At 30.1% G+C, this 24363-nt stretch overlaps 9 protein-coding genes across 9 annotated transcripts; 5 read left to right on the forward strand and 4 right to left on the reverse strand.

The window, feature by feature from the left end:
• Positions 1-380: 380 nt before the first annotated feature.
• Positions 381-4799, forward strand: PWA37_002686 (RNA helicase; the record flags this gene model as incomplete). Its single annotated transcript, XM_064859242.1, has 1 exon — positions 381-4799. The coding sequence occupies one exon, from the start codon at positions 381-383 to the stop codon at positions 4797-4799; it is 4419 nt and encodes a 1472-aa protein (XP_064714051.1).
• Positions 4800-4888: 89 nt separating this feature from the next.
• CNB1 (calcineurin regulatory subunit B) lies at positions 4889-5416 on the reverse strand (the record flags this gene model as incomplete). Its single annotated transcript, XM_064859243.1, has 1 exon — positions 4889-5416. The coding sequence occupies one exon, from the start codon at positions 5414-5416 to the stop codon at positions 4889-4891; it is 528 nt and encodes a 175-aa protein (XP_064714052.1).
• Positions 5417-5957: 541 nt separating this feature from the next.
• Positions 5958-6215, forward strand: LSM3 (U4/U6-U5 snRNP complex subunit LSM3; the record flags this gene model as incomplete). Its single annotated transcript, XM_064859244.1, has 1 exon — positions 5958-6215. One exon carries the CDS (start codon positions 5958-5960, stop codon positions 6213-6215), a length of 258 nt encoding a protein of 85 aa, XP_064714053.1.
• Positions 6216-6595: 380 nt separating this feature from the next.
• Positions 6596-7918, reverse strand: CAR2 (ornithine-oxo-acid transaminase; the record flags this gene model as incomplete). Its single annotated transcript, XM_064859245.1, has 1 exon — positions 6596-7918. One exon carries the CDS (start codon positions 7916-7918, stop codon positions 6596-6598), a length of 1323 nt encoding a protein of 440 aa, XP_064714054.1.
• A 1265-nt stretch (positions 7919-9183) lies between these two features.
• DIF1 (Dif1p) lies at positions 9184-9690 on the forward strand (the record flags this gene model as incomplete). Its single annotated transcript, XM_064859246.1, has 1 exon — positions 9184-9690. The coding sequence occupies one exon, from the start codon at positions 9184-9186 to the stop codon at positions 9688-9690; it is 507 nt and encodes a 168-aa protein (XP_064714055.1).
• Positions 9691-10351: 661 nt separating this feature from the next.
• Positions 10352-14473, forward strand: ECM30 (Ecm30p; the record flags this gene model as incomplete). Its single annotated transcript, XM_064859247.1, has 1 exon — positions 10352-14473. One exon carries the CDS (start codon positions 10352-10354, stop codon positions 14471-14473), a length of 4122 nt encoding a protein of 1373 aa, XP_064714056.1.
• Positions 14474-14807: 334 nt separating this feature from the next.
• On the reverse strand, positions 14808-15401 carry TSR2 (Tsr2p; the record flags this gene model as incomplete). The annotated part of the gene is made up of 1 exon (XM_064859248.1): positions 14808-15401. The coding sequence occupies one exon, from the start codon at positions 15399-15401 to the stop codon at positions 14808-14810; it is 594 nt and encodes a 197-aa protein (XP_064714057.1).
• Positions 15402-15967: 566 nt separating this feature from the next.
• ATG23 (Atg23p) lies at positions 15968-17410 on the forward strand (the record flags this gene model as incomplete). Its single annotated transcript, XM_064859249.1, has 1 exon — positions 15968-17410. One exon carries the CDS (start codon positions 15968-15970, stop codon positions 17408-17410), a length of 1443 nt encoding a protein of 480 aa, XP_064714058.1.
• A 292-nt stretch (positions 17411-17702) lies between these two features.
• SEN1 (DNA/RNA helicase SEN1) lies at positions 17703-24266 on the reverse strand (the record flags this gene model as incomplete). Its single annotated transcript, XM_064859250.1, has 1 exon — positions 17703-24266. The coding sequence occupies one exon, from the start codon at positions 24264-24266 to the stop codon at positions 17703-17705; it is 6564 nt and encodes a 2187-aa protein (XP_064714059.1).
• Positions 24267-24363: the final 97 nt, after the last annotated feature.

The following is a 24363-nucleotide window of genomic DNA, read 5'->3' on the forward strand; positions in this document are numbered from 1 at the left end:
TCAAGAAATTTTTGGTAAGTAAATTCCCAAAAGAAATTTTTCAACCCCAAAAAATGAGGGTAACTTTTAAAAAAATATTCTTCCTTTTGGAAAATGAATCTGGGCGGTAAAAATCAAATGTTAAAAACTAATATAAGATTGATACAATCTTTATATTGATCACTTATTTGCCTATAAACTCAAACTAAAGGTATCATCAAAGTAAATGGACCAGTGATCAAAAAAAAAAAAATTACACAGGGTGCCATATAATACAGTATAATCAAATAAATGCGTTAATTTAGTGGATTACATAATTTCTATATTTTTTTTCTTTAATTTGCACTAAAATTTACTTAAGTATTACTGATTATACATATACATATATATATACAATAAAAATGGCTAAGAAGGGAAAAAAATCATCCACACCAGTTTCTACTAAAAAAGAGGACTTAAATGCTAAAAAGAAGGGTAAAAAATCCAAAAATTCCCACGATGAAGAGTCTATTGATTCAAAAGCAATACAACGCACCAAACAACAAGCACAAAGAGCCAAGGTCACTTCTTCTTCCAGTTGGACTGGAAAATTACCACATATTTTATTACATGAATTTTGTCAAAAAAGGAAGTGGGGTAAAGTGGAATATGATATGAAAAAGATCGGTGATAGAGGTATGCTAGCTATTGCTACATTATCCTATACAGATCCAAAGACTAAAGAATTGTTGACTATTAGAATGAATGATCCAACTTATGATAAAGTAAAACGGGAAGGTGTTTTAACTCCACAAGAGACAACTAATGAGGCAAGACATTATGCTGCTACAGTTGCACTTTGCCGTCTCGCATATAATACAAATTTACAAATGATGTTACCTCCAAACCATAGACAAATATGGTATACATTAGATGATTATAGAAAAAAATTGATAAGTGAAGGTAATACATATCACGCTAATCGTATATTTAATTCTGAACCATTTGTTATGTTGTTGGAAGATAGAAAAATGGAACAACAAAGGGCAAGGGAAAGAGAAGCGAAAAATAATCAACAGATGAAGGAACAGAAGACTCCTATCTTTATATCATCGACAAGTTTAGTTAAGAATGCCAATACCGATAATTATAAAGATAAAACAACAAAAACTGTTCCTAAAAAAGATGGAAAAATTACAAAAGTTTCCACCAATAATAAGAATTTATATGAAGGCATAAATCAAGGTATCATTAGATTTCCAAAAAAAGTATGGGAAAAGGCTACTTTTGTTGATTTAGATGAATCAACTAGACAGTTAATTGAATTGTCCTTGAAGGGCATAATTGATTGGAATTCTGCTCGTAAGTTAGATAACACATCAGGTCAAGTTAAGGAATCGGCCTTTAAGGAGAAACTGCTTTCTTTTAATTTCAGAGAAACACATGTGAATGAGGCTATGAACTATAAGGACCCGCTTTCATTCTTATTATTTAATCTACCGGAAGATGATTTACCTTTGTTTTTTCATAAACGTAAGGAGGATTCAAAAAATAAGATCGAGATATCATCCCTACAATTAACTACAAGAATGAGTGTTGAAAGATTATGTGAGTGTGGTGCATCTGAAGATGAAGTTTTATATGCTCTAGATCAATGTGGAAAAAATGAGAATGAAGCAGCACGTATACTAACAGAATCCTTAATTGATAATCAACAATTTTGTATTCCAAAACCTGACAAAATAAGTGAGAAAGAATCCATTGAATGCTGGAATCAGGAACTTGAAAGTTTACAGAGTATATATGGTGATTCAATCGAGAATGTGGTTTCTAATTCTAGTTACACAATTGTATTAGATCCAACTTTAAAATTAAGAGTTAAAGTTTATAGGTCCAATAATTATCCAAATTCTTTACCAGGCATTATTGTATCTACATTTGATAAAACTCTGAAATTACCAAACTATATTAAAAAACAAATATTGACTAAATTATTAGAATATATTCTAGAACACAATTTTGTTGGTGATATGTGTATTTTTACTATTTTTGAATGGTTGCAAGAAAACGTCAAAAATATTATTAACAACCCAGGACCATTATTATCCGAAGAATATCTTTCTAACGCCCCTGATAAAGATAAGGTACATTTAGTCAATAATAATAAAAAACTGTTAACGAACCGAACTTCCATCAATACCCATTTAAATCAAGAACAACTAAAGCACGCCAAAAATGAATATACTTTAAGAATACAATTGAAAGAATTTAAAGAAATGCAGCTAATCAGAAGTCAATTACCTGCTTGGGAAATGCAGGATACCATTGTTAAATTAGTAGAACAGAATGATGTAGTATTGATCACAGGTGAAACAGGTTCAGGAAAATCCACTCAAGTTGTCCAATTCTTACTTGATTCGCTAATGAATAGTTTAAAAAATACTAATATAATTTGTACTCAACCTAGAAGAATCTCCGCAATTGGTTTGGCAGAGCGTGTAGCAGATGAACGCTGTGTCAAATGTGGTGATGAAGTAGGGTATATTATTAGAGGTGTCAACAAAACTAAACTAGGGACAAGAATTAAATTCATGACTACTGGTGTGTTGGTTAGAATTTTACAGTCTGATAAATCTCTATTAAACAACTGCATTGTAGTTATTGATGAAGTACATGAACGGTCCTTAGATACTGACTTGGTCGTAACTTTATTAAAAAATTTACTAGGAAAGATACCAGGATTAAAGATTGTTCTGATGAGTGCCACAGTTAATGTTAATCTTTTCAAAAACTACTTTCCTAATCTAAACTCTTGCCATATCAAAGGTAGAACATTTCCTATTAAAGATTATTATTTGGATGATATTATTAATGAATTAAATTTTACTATCAGAAAACCTCCAAGTAACAAAATTCAAGGACACTACAATGCTATTAATGATGATGACATTAATGATGACTCTTCTTCCCTTGATAGTTTACGTGTTCAACCTGATCCAGATTCATATTATTTCAGATCTGGTAAGATCAATTATGATTTACTATGTCAAGTAACAGAGCATGTGGATAAAAAATTACAACTTGACGGTAACAATGGATCAATCATCATATTTTTACCTGGTATTGCAGAAATTGATAAATGTTGTAAAATGCTAAGGGATATTAACTCTGTTAACGATTTTGTTGTTCTTCCTTTACATTCTGCTTTATCACCTGAAGATCAAAAAAAAGTATTTAAGAGGTATCCAAACAAAAGAAAAATCGTTGTATCAACTAATATTGCTGAAACATCCATAACTATTGATGACTGTGTTGCCACAATCGATACAGGAAGGGCCAAGACGATGTTTTATAATCCTCAAGATAACACTACAAGATTAATCGAATCTTTTATCTCAAAAGCAGAAGTTAAACAAAGAAGAGGCCGTGCTGGTAGAGTAAGAGAAGGGTTATCATATAAATTATTCTCAAAAAAATTATATGAGGAAGATATGGTAGAGATGCCAACACCTGAAATTAAACGTGTGGCACTAGATTCGTTATATTTATCTGTTAAGGCTATGGGTATTAAAAACGTCACTAAATTTTTAGCCTCAGGTTTGGAATGCCCACCATTAGAGGCCCTTAAGAAAGCAGAAACAATGCTTTCAACTATAGGGTTATTAAATTCGGAAGACTTTTCTTTAACTGAATTGGGTCGATTCATATCACTAATGCCTGTGATGGATAGTAAACATGGGAAATTATTGATTTACAGCATATTGTTTGGTGTTACAGATATAGGTGTACTGATTACATCATTATTGAGTATTGGAGGATTACCATTTGTTAATGGTATAGAAAATAAAGAAAAAATCAGAAAAATTCTTTCACAAAATAAAAACAAAGGTGATATATTAGCTTCAGTAGATATAATTCAGAAATATCTTGAAATCAATGACAAAACAAAGAAACGTCAATTTATAAAAGACAACTATTTATCTTTTAATAAAATTAACGAAATTTTATCATCACAAGCACAATATTACTCAATTTTAAAAGATATTGGGTTTTTACCTTTTAATTATCAACCAAATGTCAAATTTAGAGAATTCAATAGAAATCAAGATAAAACAGAATTAATTGAAGCCATATTAACAGGTGCATATTATCCTCATGTAGCAAGACTGGAACTACCAGATACGAAATACCTATCTACATCATCTGGTGCAATTGAAAAGGATCCTGAAGCAAAATTAATCAAATATTGGATAAGAAATGAAGAATATGTAGATAAATTGCTCAATTTAAATAAAAATAATGATAATCAGAATGATAGCACCAGTAATGCAAATATGCCTTTACCCTGTACAAGAGCTTTTATCCATCCATCATCGATTTTATTCCATTCTAATTCAATGAACATTGATGAAATTAAATCTTTAGAGGATATGGCTAGCCTTAACATCAATGAAAAATACAGCAATAACAATAATAACCCTCTCTTAAAATTTCCATTTATTTTGTACAATACATCATCTTTTACCAACAAATTATATTTAAGAGACATCACTCCAACTTCAACATTATCATTATTATTATTCGGTGGACCAATTCAATATGATATTAATGACAATAATCATTCTCCGGGTATTATTGTAGATAATTGGTTGCCAATTAGAACCTGGTGTAAAAATGCGGTATTAATTAAACAATTAAGAATTCAATTGGATAAAGCAATTAAAACAAAATTAGAAAATCCAAGTTACATTAATGATAACATTAATTTAGACGATTCGAACTTAAGTTCCTCAGATAAAGTATTAAAGGTAGTAGAAACAATAATTTCTTCGGAAGTTTAAAAAACAACATTAACAAGATAATCAATCATATTCACGTATATATGTACATACAGAGATATATATATGTATAAGTATGTAGAAAATAATATCTATACATCATATTGTAAAGTCAAACTCTTCGCCACTTCAGTGGTCTCAATAGCATTTTTAAATTCTTCAAAGCTTAATTTCCCATCGTTATCTTTGTCATTTTCTACTATAGTTCTATCAACAATTTGTTGTAATTGATCATCGTCTAGATTATTTCCTACCATAATCTTCAATACAATGAACAATTCACCATTCGATATATAACCATCTTTATCGATATCATAGATCTTAAATGCAAAATTAAGCTTTTCATCTTTACTACCACGGCCAGAGAATATTGATAACCCCGTAATAAATTCTTGGAAATCCACATCCCCAGAGTTATCAGTATCGAACACTTCCATTATACGAGTAGCCAAGGGATTTGAAGAAACACCAGGAATAGACATAAATTCGTTTTTGTCTATTGAACCAGATGAATCCCTGTCTAATTTCATAAATCTTTTCCTTAACCTTTCTATCTCATCCCGATCAAAATTTGTATCTTCTAATAAGTCATCTACGATCTTGGAGGTAGTCCCACCCATCTTAAAGTAATGTAAAGTGAATTAGAATAAAATAAAGCCAATTAATACCAATATATATGTGCATTTATGCTTGTGGATAAATATATGATAACGTTACACATACAGTTTTCAGCTATCCATAGAGTATAAACCTATTCAAGGTAATTCTATTCTTATATATATATATATAATTAAAAAATTGTAAAATGATTTTTATAAAACAAGGTTCCTTCTTGTTATTAAGGGCTTTTCTGTACTTCTGAGTTTTTACAAACATATCCAACTACTAAAATTAGGGTATTTGAGTAAAAGTTTGTCTTCATTCTGTTTTTTTCTCTTTTTCTAGCAGTCGCATAAATCTATTCTTAACTGTTGAAAAAGTAAGGAAGAAGAAATTTGAAGAAGTTGAAAATACAGAGAACAAGAGTAGAAGTGTGATTAGAAGGAGAGTTGAAACTGCATATTCATCTGCATTGTTACATAATTAATCTATTAGTTATCACTCTAAACACACACCCACCCACACATCTGTTGAAACTCATAGAAAAAATACAAGGAACAGATGGCAGATAACACACCATTAGATTTATTGAAATTAAACTTGGATGAGAAAATCCATGTCAAATTACGTGGAGCCCGTACAATGACAGGAACTTTACAAGCATTCGATTCACACTGTAATATTGTCCTTAGCGACGCCATAGAGATAATATACAATTTGACAGACGACGGAACGTTAGAGAGCAATGAGAGGAAATCTGAGATGGTGTTTATTCGTGGCGATTCAGTGACTTTGATAACTACTCCAGAAGAAGACTGAGCTAGAAAAGGGAGAATAAAACAAAGTAATAAGCAATATATATATGTTTATAACTTAACATTTCTCGAAAGTATAGAGATATGATTCATTTAATGCTAACATATATATAGACACACCATTCTTTCTCCTTCAACATTTCTATGCATATATGTACTGATACATAAATATACATACATACATAAACGCACACACACACACACATACACACACATATATATATATATATATATATTAAAATAGTATAAATTTTATTATAGCAAAATTAAACTCTATAATATTTACATACATATATTTATTTTTTTTGTTATGTATATTTCAAATGATTTATTCATTTATTTATCTTAGTTTTTTTTTTCTCTTTTCTCTTTTTCTTCTTCTTCTTATGCCCGCAATTCATTGATTGCTCTTTCCATAGCATCAACACCTTTTAACAAATCTTCCTTTGAGATGACCAAGGGTGGTGCCAGTCTAATGATATGATCGTGTGTAGGTTTAGCCAGGACACCATGCTCCTTCATCTTTAAACAAAGCTCCCATGCAGTATGGCCATTGAACTTACTTGGATCGATGACAATTGCAGTGAGTAAGCCCAACCCACGGACCTCGGAGATGCAACCACCTGAGATATCTTGTAACCTGAGCAGTTGGTCTTTCAAAATGATACCCAACTCCTCGGCTCTCTGGACTAGATTTTCTTTCTTGACGACTTCCAAGGCGGCGATGGCAACGCTAGAAGCTAATGGATTACCACCGAAGGTAGAGCCATGAGAACCTGGTGTAAAACATAGCATGATTTCACGAGAGGATAAAACGGCGGACACAGGCAGTACACCACCGGACAAAGCTTTACCCAGTAATAAGATATCTGGCTTAACATTGAAGTGTTCAGAACAAAGCAGTTTACCTGTTCTACCTATGCCAGTCTGAATCTCATCAACAATTAGCAGGGAATTATATTTTTTGCAAAGCTTTGATACATTTGAGAGATAATCTTTTGGTGGGACGACGATGCCTGCTTCCCCCTGGATGGGTTCCAAGATGATAGCGGCGATATTGTCTGCATGGTTTTCAAATGCCAATTCCAAATCTTCAATGACACCGTATCTAATAGTTAACTTCCCAACATTTTCCTTAGAATCAAAGTTAGAATCAGGGTTGGTGGAGTTAGAGTGATGACGAAGAGAGGAAGAGATATTGTTTAAGAATGGACCAAAATTTTTCTTGGAGTCGACAAAGTCGGTAGACAAGGAGATAGCGCCAAAGGTTCTGCCGTGAAAATTACCTTGAGCACCCAGAATGATAGCTTTATCCTGGGGGATCCCCTTGACTTCGTATCCCCAACGCCTAGCCAATTTCAAAGCTGTTTCTACTGCTTCTGCACCTGTATTCATTGGCAAGACCATGTCATATTGGAAATATTCGGTGATATATTTAGCGAATTTCGCAAATGTGTCATTGGAGAAGGCTCTTGAGGAAAGAGTCAACAGTTTTGACTGTTCGATTAAAGCGTTGATAATATCTGGATGGCAATGGCCTTGGTTGACGGCCGAGTAAGCAGAGAGAAAATCCAAATATTCTTTACCTTCGGGGTCCCATACGTGTGCTCCTCTGGCTTTATGGAATACGACAGGTAAAGGATGATAATTGTGAGCAGAATATTCTCTTTCGTATTGGATAACTTGTTCAGAAGATAAAGTAGTCATGGTGGAAAATAAAAAGAAACAAAAAACAAAGAAAAATTGAGGTAAATAAATAAATAAATAAATAAAAAAGTAAGTAAGTAAGTTGTGAATGGTATTTATCTCTTACTGTTGTAGGTTGTACTATGATAACTACTATACTATATACAAGAATAAGAGAAACACAGAGTCAAGCCAAAAGAAAAAAGAACAAGAACAAGAACAAGAATGAAAAAAAAAATAAAAAAAACACAGATAATTTGTATGCGTATTTCTTCTACCTTCAACGAGTTTATATATGTTCAAATTCCATAACCACTGAAGACCATAACTACTTCTGTTGTACGTAGTTTCTTTCCTCCCCTCCCATACTACGCTTATTATCGTAGCACCCACTACTCCTGTGTCCAATATTAAAAAAAGCAATAGGACACAGAGCCTTTTTATACAATTCTCGGAGTCCTTACCCCTTAACTGTCACAACGAACAAAAGAGAAACAAAAAAAAGACAGAGGACAAAACAGCGTCTGTCATTTAAAAAAGAGGAAACCTCCGTTAAGAGAAGTCAGCAGCGAGGACAAACTCTGAATTTTGTGAAGTGGTGATGGGTGTATGGGTGTTCTCTACAATTAAATGACACAAATGAATAAACAAACAAACAAACAAACGCAATGTAATATTGATCAAACAACAAGAAACACAAACCATTTGTTGTTCTCTCTTGTTCGATTTTATTTTGATCGGAGGCTGTTTTGATATATATGCTGAGATAAAAGAGATAAGATAAGATAAGATAAGATAAAGAAATATTGGGTCGGCACGTGCAACACACACCAACCGTTCCCGTATTGAATGATATTGTGTTCTCTTTGTTGTTATCTGCGTATTTTATTTTGTTTCTTTTTTTTTTTATTTTTGTTTTTTTCGCATTTGATTTAGTCAGCCATCCGTTGCCGTGGAAACCAATTAACTGTATATATTTCTCATCATCATTCGAACAATCGAATCTACCATCTTTTTTTTGTATTTTCTATACTTTTTTGTTGTTTTTTTCTTTTTAGCTTATATATATGTTTATTTATTTATTTTATATTCTTATTTCTAATTCTCACCTCTTTTTCCATTTCTCTTATATTTCTTTCTTTCTTTATTCAATATTCTAACCATTCACTAAATACATAAACTTATCCATATCTATAGATACCACACACTTTTTTTTTTCTTTTCTTTTCTTTTCTTTTCTTTTCTTCTATTTGCTTTTTTTTTTTTATATATATATAAGTTATATCATGCAAAGAATACAACTGCCATCAAATAGTTTACAACAACAATATAAGAGACAAGCATCATTCGGTGTGAGTAACCATGATAATATAACAGAATCCAACAACAACAACAACAACAACAACAATAATAATAATAATGATAATGAAAGTACCACAAACTCACCTCACTACTATTTAAATGAATTACAAACTGTTGGAATGAGAATCAGACAATGTGTTGATCAAGGCTTTAACTTACTAAATAGAGAGAAATCAGATTTAAGTAATGCCTCGTTAAATACTAATGATAATGTCAAAACGTACGCTGGATTCATAGTTCCACAATATAATCCTACTTGTACATCTACACTATATTTAAATGATATAATTAATAATAATAGTAATAACAGTAATGGTAATAATCAGCAACAGTTCAATAGTATAAACAATCCCTATAATAATAATGATAATGATGAAAATGAAAATGAAAATGAAATCATTTATCTGAATGGGAAAAGAAAATATAATTAATATAGATATAGATATAGATATAGATATTGTATATTATATATTATATGTTGTATAATATGAAATTAAAAGGTCTGCTGCACTTTAATCTCGAAATACTTTTTCGTCTAGAAAAGAAAAAAAAAAAGATTATCACTTGATTAGGGTTTGAATATAATTCAAAGAAAAATTATTAATGAATTTCTCTTTTTTTTTTTTTTTTTTTTTTTTTTTTTTTTATTTTTATTTATTCTATTTTTTATTGCTTCGAACGATTTTCTCGATCCTTTTTTTTTTTTTTCGTTTTGGTCCCTTTGTCTTTTAAGTAAATGGTGAGAAGTGTAAGGAAATTTAACTTGATATTTTTTATATTATCATCAATCTATATCATTATCGCTACTACTACTACTACTGTTGATGTTATTAATACTGTTATCGTCTATATTGAATTAATAATACTACAAAGTAATATAATATTTGTTTGTGGATATCTTGATCTAATTCTTATACATAGATCCATGTATACACACATATTTATATTAATTTATTCAAAACAATACCATTATCCTAAGTCTCCTAGTTTCCTCTTTCTATTTATTCAATTTCATTCCTCTAATTGATTATCCCTTCCCCTTGGTTTTATTTATTTATTTATTTATTTATTTTTTATCATTTATCCTTTCAAATGGGTAATACTGATTCAAAGTTACAATCTGTATATCATTCACATTTCCAAAGATTGGCTACCCCCACAAATAACAATGATAGTAGCAATGATAATGATAATATCATCCCACTGTTCAATGATAACATAAACCTATCCTTTATTCTTTCTTTATTGTTTCAAAATAATAATAACAAAAATCATGGTACTGACGATAATGATAATGATAATGATAATGATAATAATGACAATCTATTAAATTATTCTGTATACAATAAATACCCAATCTTCAATCAATTTTTTTTGGATTTTTACAATGAGAACAATAATAATGATATCGAATCCTTTCACATTAATAAACAGATATTGACTCTTATCATTAATAGCAATTATAAAAACTATGAAAATCTACTAAGATTTGTTATATTACAATTTATTTTCTATTCGAAATCAGTGATTTTAATTAACAACAGTAATAGCACCAAGAATAGCAATAACATACCTTATTATTGTCCGAAGAAATTGATACAGAATTTATTATTGTCTATTAGATTGTTAATCAATTTGTTACCAACCTATTATTCTTATCAAAACGATATCTCTAATAATAACTTCCTCATATACGATACCGATTTTATATGGGATAATAAATCCTTGGATAACATATTTAATATAAAAAATAATTTCACTAATCAACAACAGAATTTAAATGAACTACTCGAACCTAATTGTTCCTTGGGTCAGTTGATCATTGAAAATTTATTAAATTTATCATTCATTGATGGATTCACTGTTTTTAATGATAAAAATAAAACTAATCAAACTAATAATAATAATAATAATAATAATAATAATAATAATGATAAAGATATCAATCTGGTTTGGGAAAATGGATTATTTACTAAAAATACCTTTTTATTAAAACAATATCCAAGACTGGATTTGAATAGAGTATACTGTTTGGAATTATGGCTGACTTTGTTTTCAATAGACTTATACAAAACTGACAACCATTCAGACCTCAATAGTCCTGACAACAAGACCAGCAATAATTTTATTGAATTTTTATTGAAGCTGAGATCAAATAAACTCAATCTTCTGTTTCTTTCAATTATTAATCTTCTATCAATATATGGAAACAATTTTAAATCAAATTTGATTCAAAATTCATATTATACAAACAACAACAACTATTATCTATTGAAGAAAATCGATGATTCGATTGTACCAAACAGCAAAAAAATTTTATTAGATTTAAAAGCAAAACTTATCCTATTAGGTCTACAATTCATTAATGTCATTTTATATTATATTACAATAAATAATATCCAACATTCATCCATCGAGATATTTTTGCAAAAATTTATGCAAAGAGAATTTGATTTCAAGTTATTATTGACCTCCTTTATTAAAATTTTTAAACATCCAATTGATAAATGTATCGAAATCGAATTAAATCCATTGAGATTCCATAATGATCTAACCTCATCACTTTCCAGCCCGTCAAATAATGTCAGTAATTCTACTTCCACTCTACAAGCCCAATCGTATTCCTCTTCCTCGTCCTCTGTTTCATCATCTACATCTGCATCTAATCAAGTAAATAGATCAACAAGTAATGATTCAAGTCCAATTAAAACTAATCTACCTGACATACCCGATCTATTAATTCAATTCATGCTATTTATTAAATCTTTTATTAATATTAATTCTAATTTCAAAAAATACTTTATTGAGAAATTTGCCAATAAATTTGTTATTTTTAATATATATTATATCAAATATTATAGTAATATTAATTGCTATAATTCTTCATTAATTCCACTATGTTACACGTTGATATTAACATTATTAAATGAAAAATTGACTCTACATAAATTGCTACAAACATTTACAATCAATTATTATACAAATAAATTACCCAATTTTTATAAATTACCAAATCTAGAATTAAGTAACATTGAGTCATTAACTTATAGAGATTTTATCATTATCCATTTATCGAATTATAACATTAAATTGATTAAACAAAACTTAATACCAAATAATTTAAATTTCGAAATACTCTATAATATATTACCAATTGGTAACAATATTAATAATATTGGATTAAACGAATTACCTAAATCGGCTATATTACATTCGAATCCGAATTCATATTCTAATCCATCCTCGAATGATACATTATCATACAATGCAATTTTGTCATTATTAAACCTATTTAATAAGATGTCAATAAAATCTTATCTTTCATCGTATAGCAACAACGAGATTTACTATGTAAGTGGTTCACAATACTTTGGTTCAATCCAATCATTATCATTACCTTCATGGAAACTGGATCAATTGGCTTTAATGATCAGAACAATCTTAAAATTTATTTCATTCCACTATGATGAATCTAAAAATTTATTGTTTTTATTATGTAAATATCAAAATCTTTTGTTTCAAGTTAAGGATTCTCTACAATTTATTGATAAAATTTTGTTTAGCAATCCATCAAAACTAAATGATTATGTTTTTAATAATCTAAAAAATATTAAAACTTTGCAAAAGATCGAATATATGACTCAATTAAATTACAAGGACAACATATATAATAGTATTAACATGAGCATAAATAATGCAAATGGTTATTCCAATTTATCAAATGATCCTATTAATATGGAGAAATTATCAGTAAATCACCCAACTTCCCTAGTTTTCAATAAGATTACATCTGACACAGATTCAAAGGAAAAGACAGCAAACAACGACACAATGTTAAATTCTGATAATAATAATAAGAAAAAAAATAAGATCCTTGAGCACTCTGATTATAACTATGATCTTTATTTTGAAAATAAATTTATTTATACTATTTTTCAAACACAATGGCCTTGGGGTTTAAATGAGAATCATAAATTAAAGTTATCAAAAAGTGTATCGATTGATACGACAAAATCTGCATTTTGGACAGGTCATTCAGATTTCAAATTGTTAGCTAGAATTATTAAGTTGATAGTGATGGAATTCCCAGAAATTTTGAATACAAAAAAAAATTCAGAGTTTAGTATCCTGATGAAAAAACTCAATGTCTTTAAACCAAAATTATATGAAAAATTGAAAGATCATTTGCCAATATATTTATCACACCCTAAATTTTATTCAGGCATTCAATTTTTGGATAATAATAAGATATGTTCTAAATGGTTATACAAACTTTGTTGGACAAATATTTTCAATGCTAACTCGTATTATTACCAATTTGATCCAGAACTTGATAGTGTATATCGTTCCAATGTTGGAACAAAGCCACAGACAATAATTTTACAAAACAAGAGATTAAATGGTGTTATGTCTATAAATGGTAACACAACGAGTAGACCCGGCAGTTTAGTATCTTCAGCATCCCCTATACTACCTACTTTGGAAAGGTGGTCTTCTAATAACTCGACACTATCAAGAACACAGAGTAATAATAGTTCAATACTTAGTTTTTTTACTCATGATAATAATAATTCTATTACTACGGCTAACTCACCAACCTCCACAAGTAATGATGGCCAATTTGAAGGCAAAAAGTCAATTCACAATTCATCAAATAATAAAAATTTGAATGGTAATAACAATGATGCTAATAACACTAATAATTCTTACCCTTTTTCATCTTCTACTTCATCTTCTTCAAATTTTTTTAAATTTTCTTGGAGTCATTTCCACAAAGGAAACGATATAAATGGTCTTACTATTCAAGAGGAAAGTGCTGTTGCGAATAGTAATCATAAAGATATGGTAGATGACGATGATGAAGAGATACAAAATTTACACACAAAGACCTATAACTACCCAATTGATTTATATAAGATTTCTGACGATGAGGAACTCTTAAAAGATAATATATGGGTCAATACTAAAGTTGGATTATTTGTTTTGAAAAAAGATAAGAAAGAAGAACTAACTTTCTTTAATGTAACATCGTCTTTATTAAAAAAATTCAAGTTTTCAAACAATTCAAACGACTCAGACTGTAATGAAAATAACGGGGTCTTGAATAATGATCCTTCTTCAATCAAGTCTACTCCAAGTACTACCTATATTAATAACAATTATAATAGTAACGATAGTACCCCGTTAACAAGACCTATTAGAAGATATTTCTAAGTGATAGAATTGTTTGCAGGACTTTATATCTACATTATTAGAAAATGAAAAAAAAAAGACAACGCATAGTGTATAGAAAGTCTAAGTCTCTATAACATATTACAAAGTGCTTTTATGTCTACAATGTCTCATATCCTTATGTTAGAATACTTTTATTGGAGACATTAATTAATTAATAATTAAATTGAAAGAAAATGCAATGATATAATCATACAAGTCATCCGCAGCAATATAATAATCTATCTTTTTTTATAGAATATTTCTGTTAATAGACTCATGTATTTATATACGTATATGGATAAATATATATCACCATCTAAAAAACAACAACTATCTAATATCTTCTTCTCCCTTTTTTTTGAACCATTTCAAACCCATCATCGTCAATAATTGGTTCATATCTTGAAGCTGGTTCAATATGGTCTTGTTCTACCTCAACATTCATATCTTCATCTTCTTCACTATCACTAATTACTTTGTTGATTTCAACATATCTTTCCTTATTAGCACCTGTTTTTTGCCTTTCTAGCCATTTGGTATATAACTCTTCTACTCTACTATAGTTTAATTGCCTACATTCATCATATAATATGATCATGTTATTTGCAATTGGTTGAGCAGATCCATCGTCAACATGGGTGTCAAATTCGTCCAACATTGCATACAATAGGGTCTCTTCAAGTAATGGAGAATCAACTGCTTTATTATTTTTAAATAGATCCACGATGATACCGGTTATCCAATCTCTTTTTTCTGCAGATTCAATACCACCCCATTGATTTATAACTGCAATATCTAATGCATCCCAACTATATACTAGCATTGATATACCTAATTCGAATCTGGCCTGTTGTTTTGGATCTGAAAACATTAAGCTTGGTTTTCCTGATTCTGATTCTACCATTAAATAGTCATCGTATTCTGACATACTGTTTCTTCTTTAATATATTATATGTAATTTTCTTAACAACTTTGAATTGATAACCAAACCACCCTGAACTCACTTCTCTTTTAAACCTGGATTTGTTCTTTGCTACTTAATTTACCCCAAATGCGTCAACTGAATAAAATTCCTATTAGCTAACAAATATGCTGTATTCCTCCTCTATATAAGCTCTCCTTATGATTTTATGCTCATCTCATCGCATCTCAGAGGAAACTTTCTTATTGAAACATAAAATTTTTCATTTTCTCGACTAAATTGAATTTAAAATTGATTTAAAAGGCAAGTTGAAAAAAAATAAAAATAAAAAGACCGAAAATGTAAAACTATAAAGACACAAAACTGGCTAAGACAAAGTACATTAAGGTTGTTTAGAACCTTTTTACAATAAAACATATGCAGTCATATTTTGCTATTCAAATTGACAAAGTTAGAAAGCAGTTGTTTTTGACTACTTTTGTTATATCGTAATATTTTTATTTCTAATCATCCGTATATCATTCATACAAAGGAAGATCGGTAGATAATTCAACTATTCATTGGATTATGTAATGAAGTTGGAGGATGTTCTAAAACAGCAGGTAGAAATTGATGAATTATTTGTGTATTTATGTAAATTGCATGAAAGATTATTAGTTAGAAATGATTCTGATAATGATGACGATTCTCTACAAGCTATATCATTAAATAAAGTCCGTCATGATTTAATCGTTTGCTTAAATGATTTCAATACGTTAAATGATATGTTAATATCATTTGATGGTGCTATTAAGCAAGATATTCGAATCCTAGAGGAAGCTAAGCTTGAAATTAATACTTTAAAACAGAGGAAAGGTGAATTGTTAAAACAAAGAGATCAGTGGGTTTTAACTTCTAATAGCTCAAATTTTATAGATTCAAATATTACCAAGAATAATAATGATGTTATGCAAATTAGAACATCCTACAGAAATAAAATTGATCAATATATTGGATTAGTAGGGATACAGAATACAACCTTGTTTAATCACTCTGGATTTACAATCCAAGGAACTGAAAGACTCAAAGAATATGAAGAGGAGATCTCGTTAACTCCAAAACAAACAATTGACTCTTTAAGATTACTAAATGATTGTCAGTCGGAGCTTCAAAAGGAGATCAAGGTACTGAGAGCATTATTAAGTAATTTAGAGAAGGATTCACAATTTATTATAAATGAAAAACGACAACTCACTTATCTCATTGAATACCAACGAAATCAAATAGAGAAACAATTAATTAATATTGAAAATGAAGCAGTTAAATTGCTAAATAAATGTGGTTTTTTATTTCCAAAAAACTCTGAAACTTCATCACCCTTTGCACCTTCAAATAATAGTTCGATTAGCAAAAAGTTATTAAATTTTTGGAATCCAAGAGATAATCATGATAGTACACCAGAGGATACAAATATATATATGGTGATTGACCACAGTGATGAATTCATCGATTCAAAAATTAACACACTGAAATATCAACTAAAATCCAGAAAGAAAAATTCTACAAATTTATTAGTTGACAAACAGCTATGGCAAGATTGTGTTAAAACATTAGAAGACCTGGAGGATTCTCTAGAAAAGACATTATCTGATGTAGATAAAGGTTCTAATTCAGTTTTGTTACCACCTTCTGCTCTATTATCTATGATTACTAATGAAATCGATTATTTAAAAGGTTCTTTGAATAATACTAATAATCCAAGACTGAAAAATTTGATCCAGCACGAAATTGCTAATCTACAGATAGCCTGTGACGAATTGTCTATTAAGTCAAATCATCAAAACAAAACTGATTCTGAAGAAATAAGAAAGCCGAATATATCTATCTCAGATCATTATATGAGCAATTTCATGGATTATAATACAAGAAGCTTAAAGGCACCTTTAATTATAGGTAAGTCACCCCCAAAGATTGGTGTTTCCAACGAAAGCACGAATAACATTTTCGATACATTCACTAGCAAAAAAACGAAGTGAAAATAAATAAATAAATAAATAGGAAATCAACCGAACATAAAAAATAGGACCATTTCTTTTATTATTAAAATTTTTATTGTAAGTTCTATTGCGGTGCACCTTCTCTCATCTGTTTTTTTTTTTCTTTAAATCATGATTTATTGATCATGATAAAATACTGGTTCTAATTTACATCCGTAAATGAATATCAACATATATATATAGTTTAATATATACTTTTCCATATTCAAATACGTCACAAATACAAAATTGAATTTTTGGTTAGTCTATTTATAATCTGTATTTAAATTTTCTAATGTCGTTGAATTGGCTTCTTTTTGGGAATAAAGGGATTTGAAGAAGAAGACTGCATACTTCTTCTATTTTTAACTTTCGGATTTGGTGAAGGTCGTTTAGGTACATCATTTAATTTCATGTTTATATTGGCATCACCTGTTATTGGAACAATTTCAACACTAACTAAATTTTCCTCTATAGTGCTACCACTATTACCATTCATTTCTTCAGTTAGTGAAATAGGAGGACTTGTCTCTAAAGAACTTGGAAGAACTGGCTCTAATGTCACCAATCTGCTAGATACAGTAGTTTCTTTAGAGTCAGTTATATCATCTGACAATACCAATTTTGGTTTTTTTATTTGAGGAACATAGTCATCTGGATTATAATCATCTTCTTCATCCTCAGAACGACTATTTTTTCTAGCATTATTATCATCTTCATTCTTAATAGACATTGATTTATTGTTTGAATTTTCCTTTTCACGTGGCCTATTATTCTTTATGTCTTGAATTGATCTATCCAAGATGTTATCTGGGATATATACAACATCATTCGAAAATGCTATATGCCTTTCTGATTTTTTACTCTTCTTTTTCTTGTTTTTAACCATTGGTGTCCTCAACTCATCACTTAGTGTATTACCACCGAATATAGATGACTTCTTTTTGGTTCCCGTTGTAATGACATGAGGATTTTCAGACTTATCACTGACTTTCTCTTTCTTATCCAACTTTGAATTTTTGGATATTCCTCCATCATCTGGATACCTAGATTTGTCTTTACTTTTCTTCTTTTTCTTCTTCTCTTTTTCCACCTCTTTCTCCTTCTTCCTCTTTTTCTTTTCTGCACCGCTATCGTCAATAATATGTTTCTTGATCTTTTCTGCACCGCTATCGTCAATAATATGTTTCTTGATCTTTTCTTCTGTCTTGGATTCCTTTGGTATGGACAGTTTTTTATTAGCAATATAATCTTCCGTCTTTTTTATACTTCTAAATGTAGTTTCCAATGGGTCATAATGGTCATGATCATCGACAACTTGCTTAGATGAATCTCTTTCATACCTTGAAATATAAGCTGGTTTTTTATTAAAGTAGCCTGGTTCAATATTCTTTACACAATGCCTATCATGTGCATCTTTGATAAGATGATTCCATAATTTATTTTTCATCAATGATCGTTCGTGTCCTAAAATCCATAAACTAGTTTTAGCTCTAGTGAAAGCAACATTCATACGTCTAAAATCTTTTAAGAAACCCACACTTGATGTATTTTCATCAGCTCTAACACAAGAAATAATAATAATTTCTTTTTCTTGACCTTGAAAACCATCGATAGTATTAAAATCAATATACTTGTTAATCATCCCACCAAAATGTTTTATAAATTCACTCCTCATCTTTTGCATTTGTTCTTTATATGGTGAAATAACACCGATTTTACCAACAAAATCAACCTTTGAATCGTATTTTCTAAATAAAAAATCTATCAATTCAATCGCAACTTTTACCTCTTCCATGTTGGTCAACGACATAGTTTTTATATTTCTTTCTTGTTGACCTGTTGCAATATTGAAAAATTTGTATGGTGTTAAAGGAGGGCATTCATGCCATGGACGTTTATTAATGATATCCATGTTTGGCCCATCTGTTAATTTACCATCATAAAACTCCAGAGATGGAAAACGGCTAATTTCTGGATGCATTCTATATTGGACATTCAGTAGGAACGGTTTGCTGTGTTTTGCCATTCTAACGAATAAAGATTGATTATATTTATAATTACTTGCTACACCAGATAAAACTGTGGGTGGTAATTGGTTTGGATCACCAACCATAATGCACCTTTGACAACCATAACGAAGAGGAATAATAGAAGAAAGTTCGGTACATTGACATGCTTCATCGATTATTACTGTGTCAAACCTTATTCCAAGCGTAGCTAATACGTCATGTGCTGAACCAGATAAAGTAGAACATATAATGTCACTGCCAGCAAGAATTTGCATTTGTATATTTCTCCTATGTAATTCCCTACTACGATATGTAATAGAGTTTTTTTCACGAATTTCATCACGTTGCTTACCTAAATCATTAATTATTTTACTCAATTCACGAATCTTTAACTGTAACTTGGCAATATCGTCATTTGACAAAGTGCTCGATGAAGAACCGTCTTCAGCGTTTAGTTTAGCTCTTAACTCTTTTCTTTTATTAACTACGTCATTGAATTGGGAATCCAATTCTGGATTTTGAGTATATTCAAAACTTTTATCACCTAATTTTCTATCTACCAGTTCTTCTAAAGTTAAATCTTTAATTGCTGCGTTGACAGCATCAGATCTACCAACACGAACAACATTTGGTTTGTAGAGAACCCCTGAGTTGTCCAGCACACCACCTTTCAAACGTAAACAAATTTCATCTACAGCAGCATTACTTGGTGCACAAATTAAAAGCTTTTGCTTTTTAAGCATTTGTTCTAATGATTGAGTTGAGGCTTCAGAGGTAGGAACTTTAATAATGTTGCTAGGTTTAGTCCTTGCTAGAGATAAAAAGTAGCCAATAATACCTAAGATTGTTTTAGTTTTACCTGTGCCAGGAGGACCTTGGATCAAAGAAAATCCATCTTTTAGAACACTATTAACAACTGCTTCAGCTTGAGATAAGTTCAGTTTATAAGTAGATTGAACCCTTTCAAATTCTTCAGGCGATACTACTGAGGGTGGTAAGGTTTTTGCCAACAATATTTGGTTAACTAATTCGTAGTATTGTAAACCTTCTAAGGTTTGAAATTCTCTTTCTACTGTAGTCATTTGCATAACTTTCGTAGCAAAAATCTCTGCACGTAAAGTTAAGAATTTAGAGAACTTATGATTCCTATGGATTCGTAAGGTTAAATCTACAGCTTTATTCTTGGTAACTTTAATTGAGCGAACTTTGGCAAGACAAGTATTTAAGGCCGATTTAAAATCATCATTGGATAATTTACTGCCTCTTTGATAATTAGGTAAATATGCCAAAACAATCAAATCCGATTCATTAACACCACTATCTTGAAGCATTTGTTTCGAAACAGACGCATAGACTTCATAAAAATCAGACACAGCAGTTCTATTACCCACAACAATGCTGAATGGAATATGTTCTTCTTTGTCTCTAGCAGAACAAAGACCCTGCCAACATTCTAATAGTAATAATGGTTTCATAATCTGTACATACTCTTCACTTGATTTAAATTCATCACATATATCAGAATACTTTTCTGCTCCCTCATCTGTTGGATATTCACTGTTTCTATTATAGTCCCATTGTAAGATAGCTTCGTAAAGTGGATTTAAATCGATATTTAATCTCTTTCTCATATTTTCTTCATCCATCTTTTTTCTTTGAGCAAGAGTGTCTTTCTTAATGGGTTTCCCATTGATATCCAAAATTTCAATACCTTTGCTTTTACTCTTAGTAGATGCAAATAGCTCTCTGGCAGATTCGATGTCTGCCTCAGAATCACTTTCATCACTACTCTCCTCATGTTTTGGTTTGTTGGCGCTTGGTCTTGTATGGAATACAGAAGTGCTGGGAGGATGAACAATTCGGTTATTAAGTAATTGTCTTCTAGCCTGCTCCATTCTAGATAGAGGTTTAGCAATTGGTTGTACATGTAATGATGGGCTATCAGTGACTTGAAATTTTCCAAAAGATGTTATTTTCAGCTGTGTTTGTTTAGGTCTTCCAATGATAGATGATGAAAGGGCTTTTCTTTGAAGGAAATCTGCTTTACTTTCAACAGGAGTATATGAAGGAGATGGACTAGATAATTGTAGACTTTTTTGTTTTTGTTTATCCTTTTCTCTGTGATATTGCTCCGCCTCTTCCACAACTTGATTTGTAATATTGACATTGAATAATCTTGTTTTAGCTAAAATTTGAGATGATTGTGCTTCTGTCAACTTATTTGAAAACTTCCTATATTTGGACGCATATTTGGCCATTTTTTCAATTAATATATCATCAAAATTGATATTCTTTTCCTGGGCTAGATCCGCAGTAGCCATAATTAATTTAACACAAGAATCAAGTAATTCCTCATCACTTAATCTTAACCAATATAGCATATTATCAAAAGTTTTTAAAATACAATCGAAAAGTTCAACATTATTTTCTCCAAGGATATCGGATATTTCTCTGTATAAAGATATTAATGATCTACTTAACTCTAAAGTGTCTTTGGTAAAATTCTCTAATTCTGAATATTCATATTTTGATGCCCAAGTAAGTGTACAACGATATATTGTATCCATAAATCTCCAACAATACTCCCAAAACTGAATAAGAGCTTTTCCTGATTCTTCAGTTTTTAAAGTAGAATAATTAGCTAAAATGCCTCCAATAGGGTCTGCGAATGAACTAATAATATCCATTAGTACTCTAACAGCTCTTGGACATGGCTCATAAAATTCACATTTGATTAACTGTTTGAGCACACAATTGATTGCATTTAATTGGTTAGTTAGAGAACGATTCATTATGGATTGAATACCTTCCAATCTACCCTCGACATCAAAGGTGTCATACAAAATATTTGTTGCTGCTTGATATAACTGTGTATTAGAGGAAAAGATACATGACCAAAACCCAAGAGAAGGTTCTTTTTCGGTCAAAATTAGAGATAACTGTTTTGGTAAAATATCAGTAAATTTCTCGACCAATTTGGTAGCAAATGCAATATAACTAGCCACAGTTGAATTGTGTTTTTGAACAGCAGGTAATTCTGCCGGAACTAACAATAGACCATTGATATTTCTCAATGAGATTAAAAGTTCTTTTGCCAATAAGGGACCATTCTCAAATGAACGTAAATCAATCTTTGATGTGATGTTTTCTAACAACGTCAGAGGCATTGGTAATTCGCTAATACTTTTGCCTAGATACAGTTTATACGTTCTTTGACACAGCAACAAAATATCATAATCTATGCATTTAGTGATAATGGACATTGACCCTTCTGATACTGATATTGCAGATTTACCTAATCCAGGATAAAACCCATTAGGATCAGTGGCTGAAGCAATGACAATATTTTGTATTAGAGGATTGTTTAACAAGTTTCTGGAGTCCGTTTTTGTGAATAAAATTGTTTGAAAATCTTCGTTATTATAAAGTTGTGAATATTCCTCTTCAGTAATTGTTAAAACAGCACTTAATAAAGCAGTAGAAGAATTCATCAGACAAGCTTTCGGGAGTGGTTGTAGACTAGAATTATTAGCAATGAGCCTTAAGAAGGCTATAGATACTTTTTTAACCATTTGAATACGTTTGGATTCTGACAAAGATTGATAAAACGGAAGAGTCCAGGACAGAAGATCTGATACTGAGCCAAGTCTGAAAAGTTGGTCTATTTCATCTGTTGAAATTGGAACATTTTGAATTTTCAACAATTGCAGAGCAAATATGTTTTTGTCAAATATGTTGTCCAAAATACTATGAAAAGAATATGGTTCAATTTTATTCCAAAATTCAGAACCCAGTTTCTCAAGAAACATTTTTAATATTCTTAATAAATAATCTAAAGGTTTATTGTTATATTGATGGACCAAATGGTTATACCAAAGAATGAATATTGATTCAATTGGATATCTAATATTTTGTTTTAGGGATTCGATATTTTTGGGTACCAAAAAATATTCCAAAAAGACTTCTTTATTAAATAACTTAAATATGGGATAAAATCTCATCCAAAATTGTGTTATTATTACAGTATCCCAATTAGCCGGATTTTCTATAAACAATAGATGGAAATAAACTTCTTGTAGAATGTCAGCAGTCAAACTTTTTGGATCAATTATAGTGTTTTGTTCGTGTAATTTTTTTAAAAAATCTCTGGACCAATTAATCTGTTCTTGTGTCCCCTCACACCAACAGTAAATTATACCGGGTACAAAAGTGGTAAGACCTTTCTCTGGGTTACTAAAGTTCAAAAATTCGTTTTTACTATTGAACAAATATTTAAATATGACATCAAAATAATTTTTAAAATTTTTGTTTAGCCTTAACATATGAGGGTTACAAATAATTTCATATATTGCCATTTCTAAAGTCTTATTAAAATCAACAGTTTTTTCATCAATAATACGAATATCTTTCAATACTGGAAATAAACTGTTAATTCTCCACTGACAAACTATATCATTAAACTTAGATACATGTTCATGCGGTACATTTCTTTGAATAGCAAAATGTTGTAACATATTACATTTACCACGACTAAAATTCAAAATACACTTATCACATTGACTTAAGATAGGATTAAATTTATTTTGAATCCAGTTAATAGTATCTTGTTCATTAAAAGAAAATATGGTTAGACAAAATATCGAAATTGGATTGATAGTTGGGTTACAAAACAGATGTACATCTTGTGGGATTTCGGATAATAATTTCAAAAGTTCGCCAAGTAATTGGGATTCGTTGATCTCTTTATTTTTACCTGCATAAACCTGCTCAATTATAATGGAATAAAATTTTGCTCTTTGAATCAAATCATTATCTAATGACGAATTTGGTGAAGTAGAAGACATTATCCTTATATGTATAGATATAAATAATTGCAGTTAAAATAACTTTTCTTAACTGTGTTTTTTTTATTTCTTTTTCTCGTTTACTTTCTATTGCGAA

This window comes from Arxiozyma heterogenica (genome assembly GCF_036370985.1).
Source record: "Arxiozyma heterogenica strain weizmannii chromosome Unknown scaffold_21, whole genome shotgun sequence".
NCBI lineage: Eukaryota > Fungi > Ascomycota > Saccharomycetes > Saccharomycetales > Saccharomycetaceae > Arxiozyma > Arxiozyma heterogenica.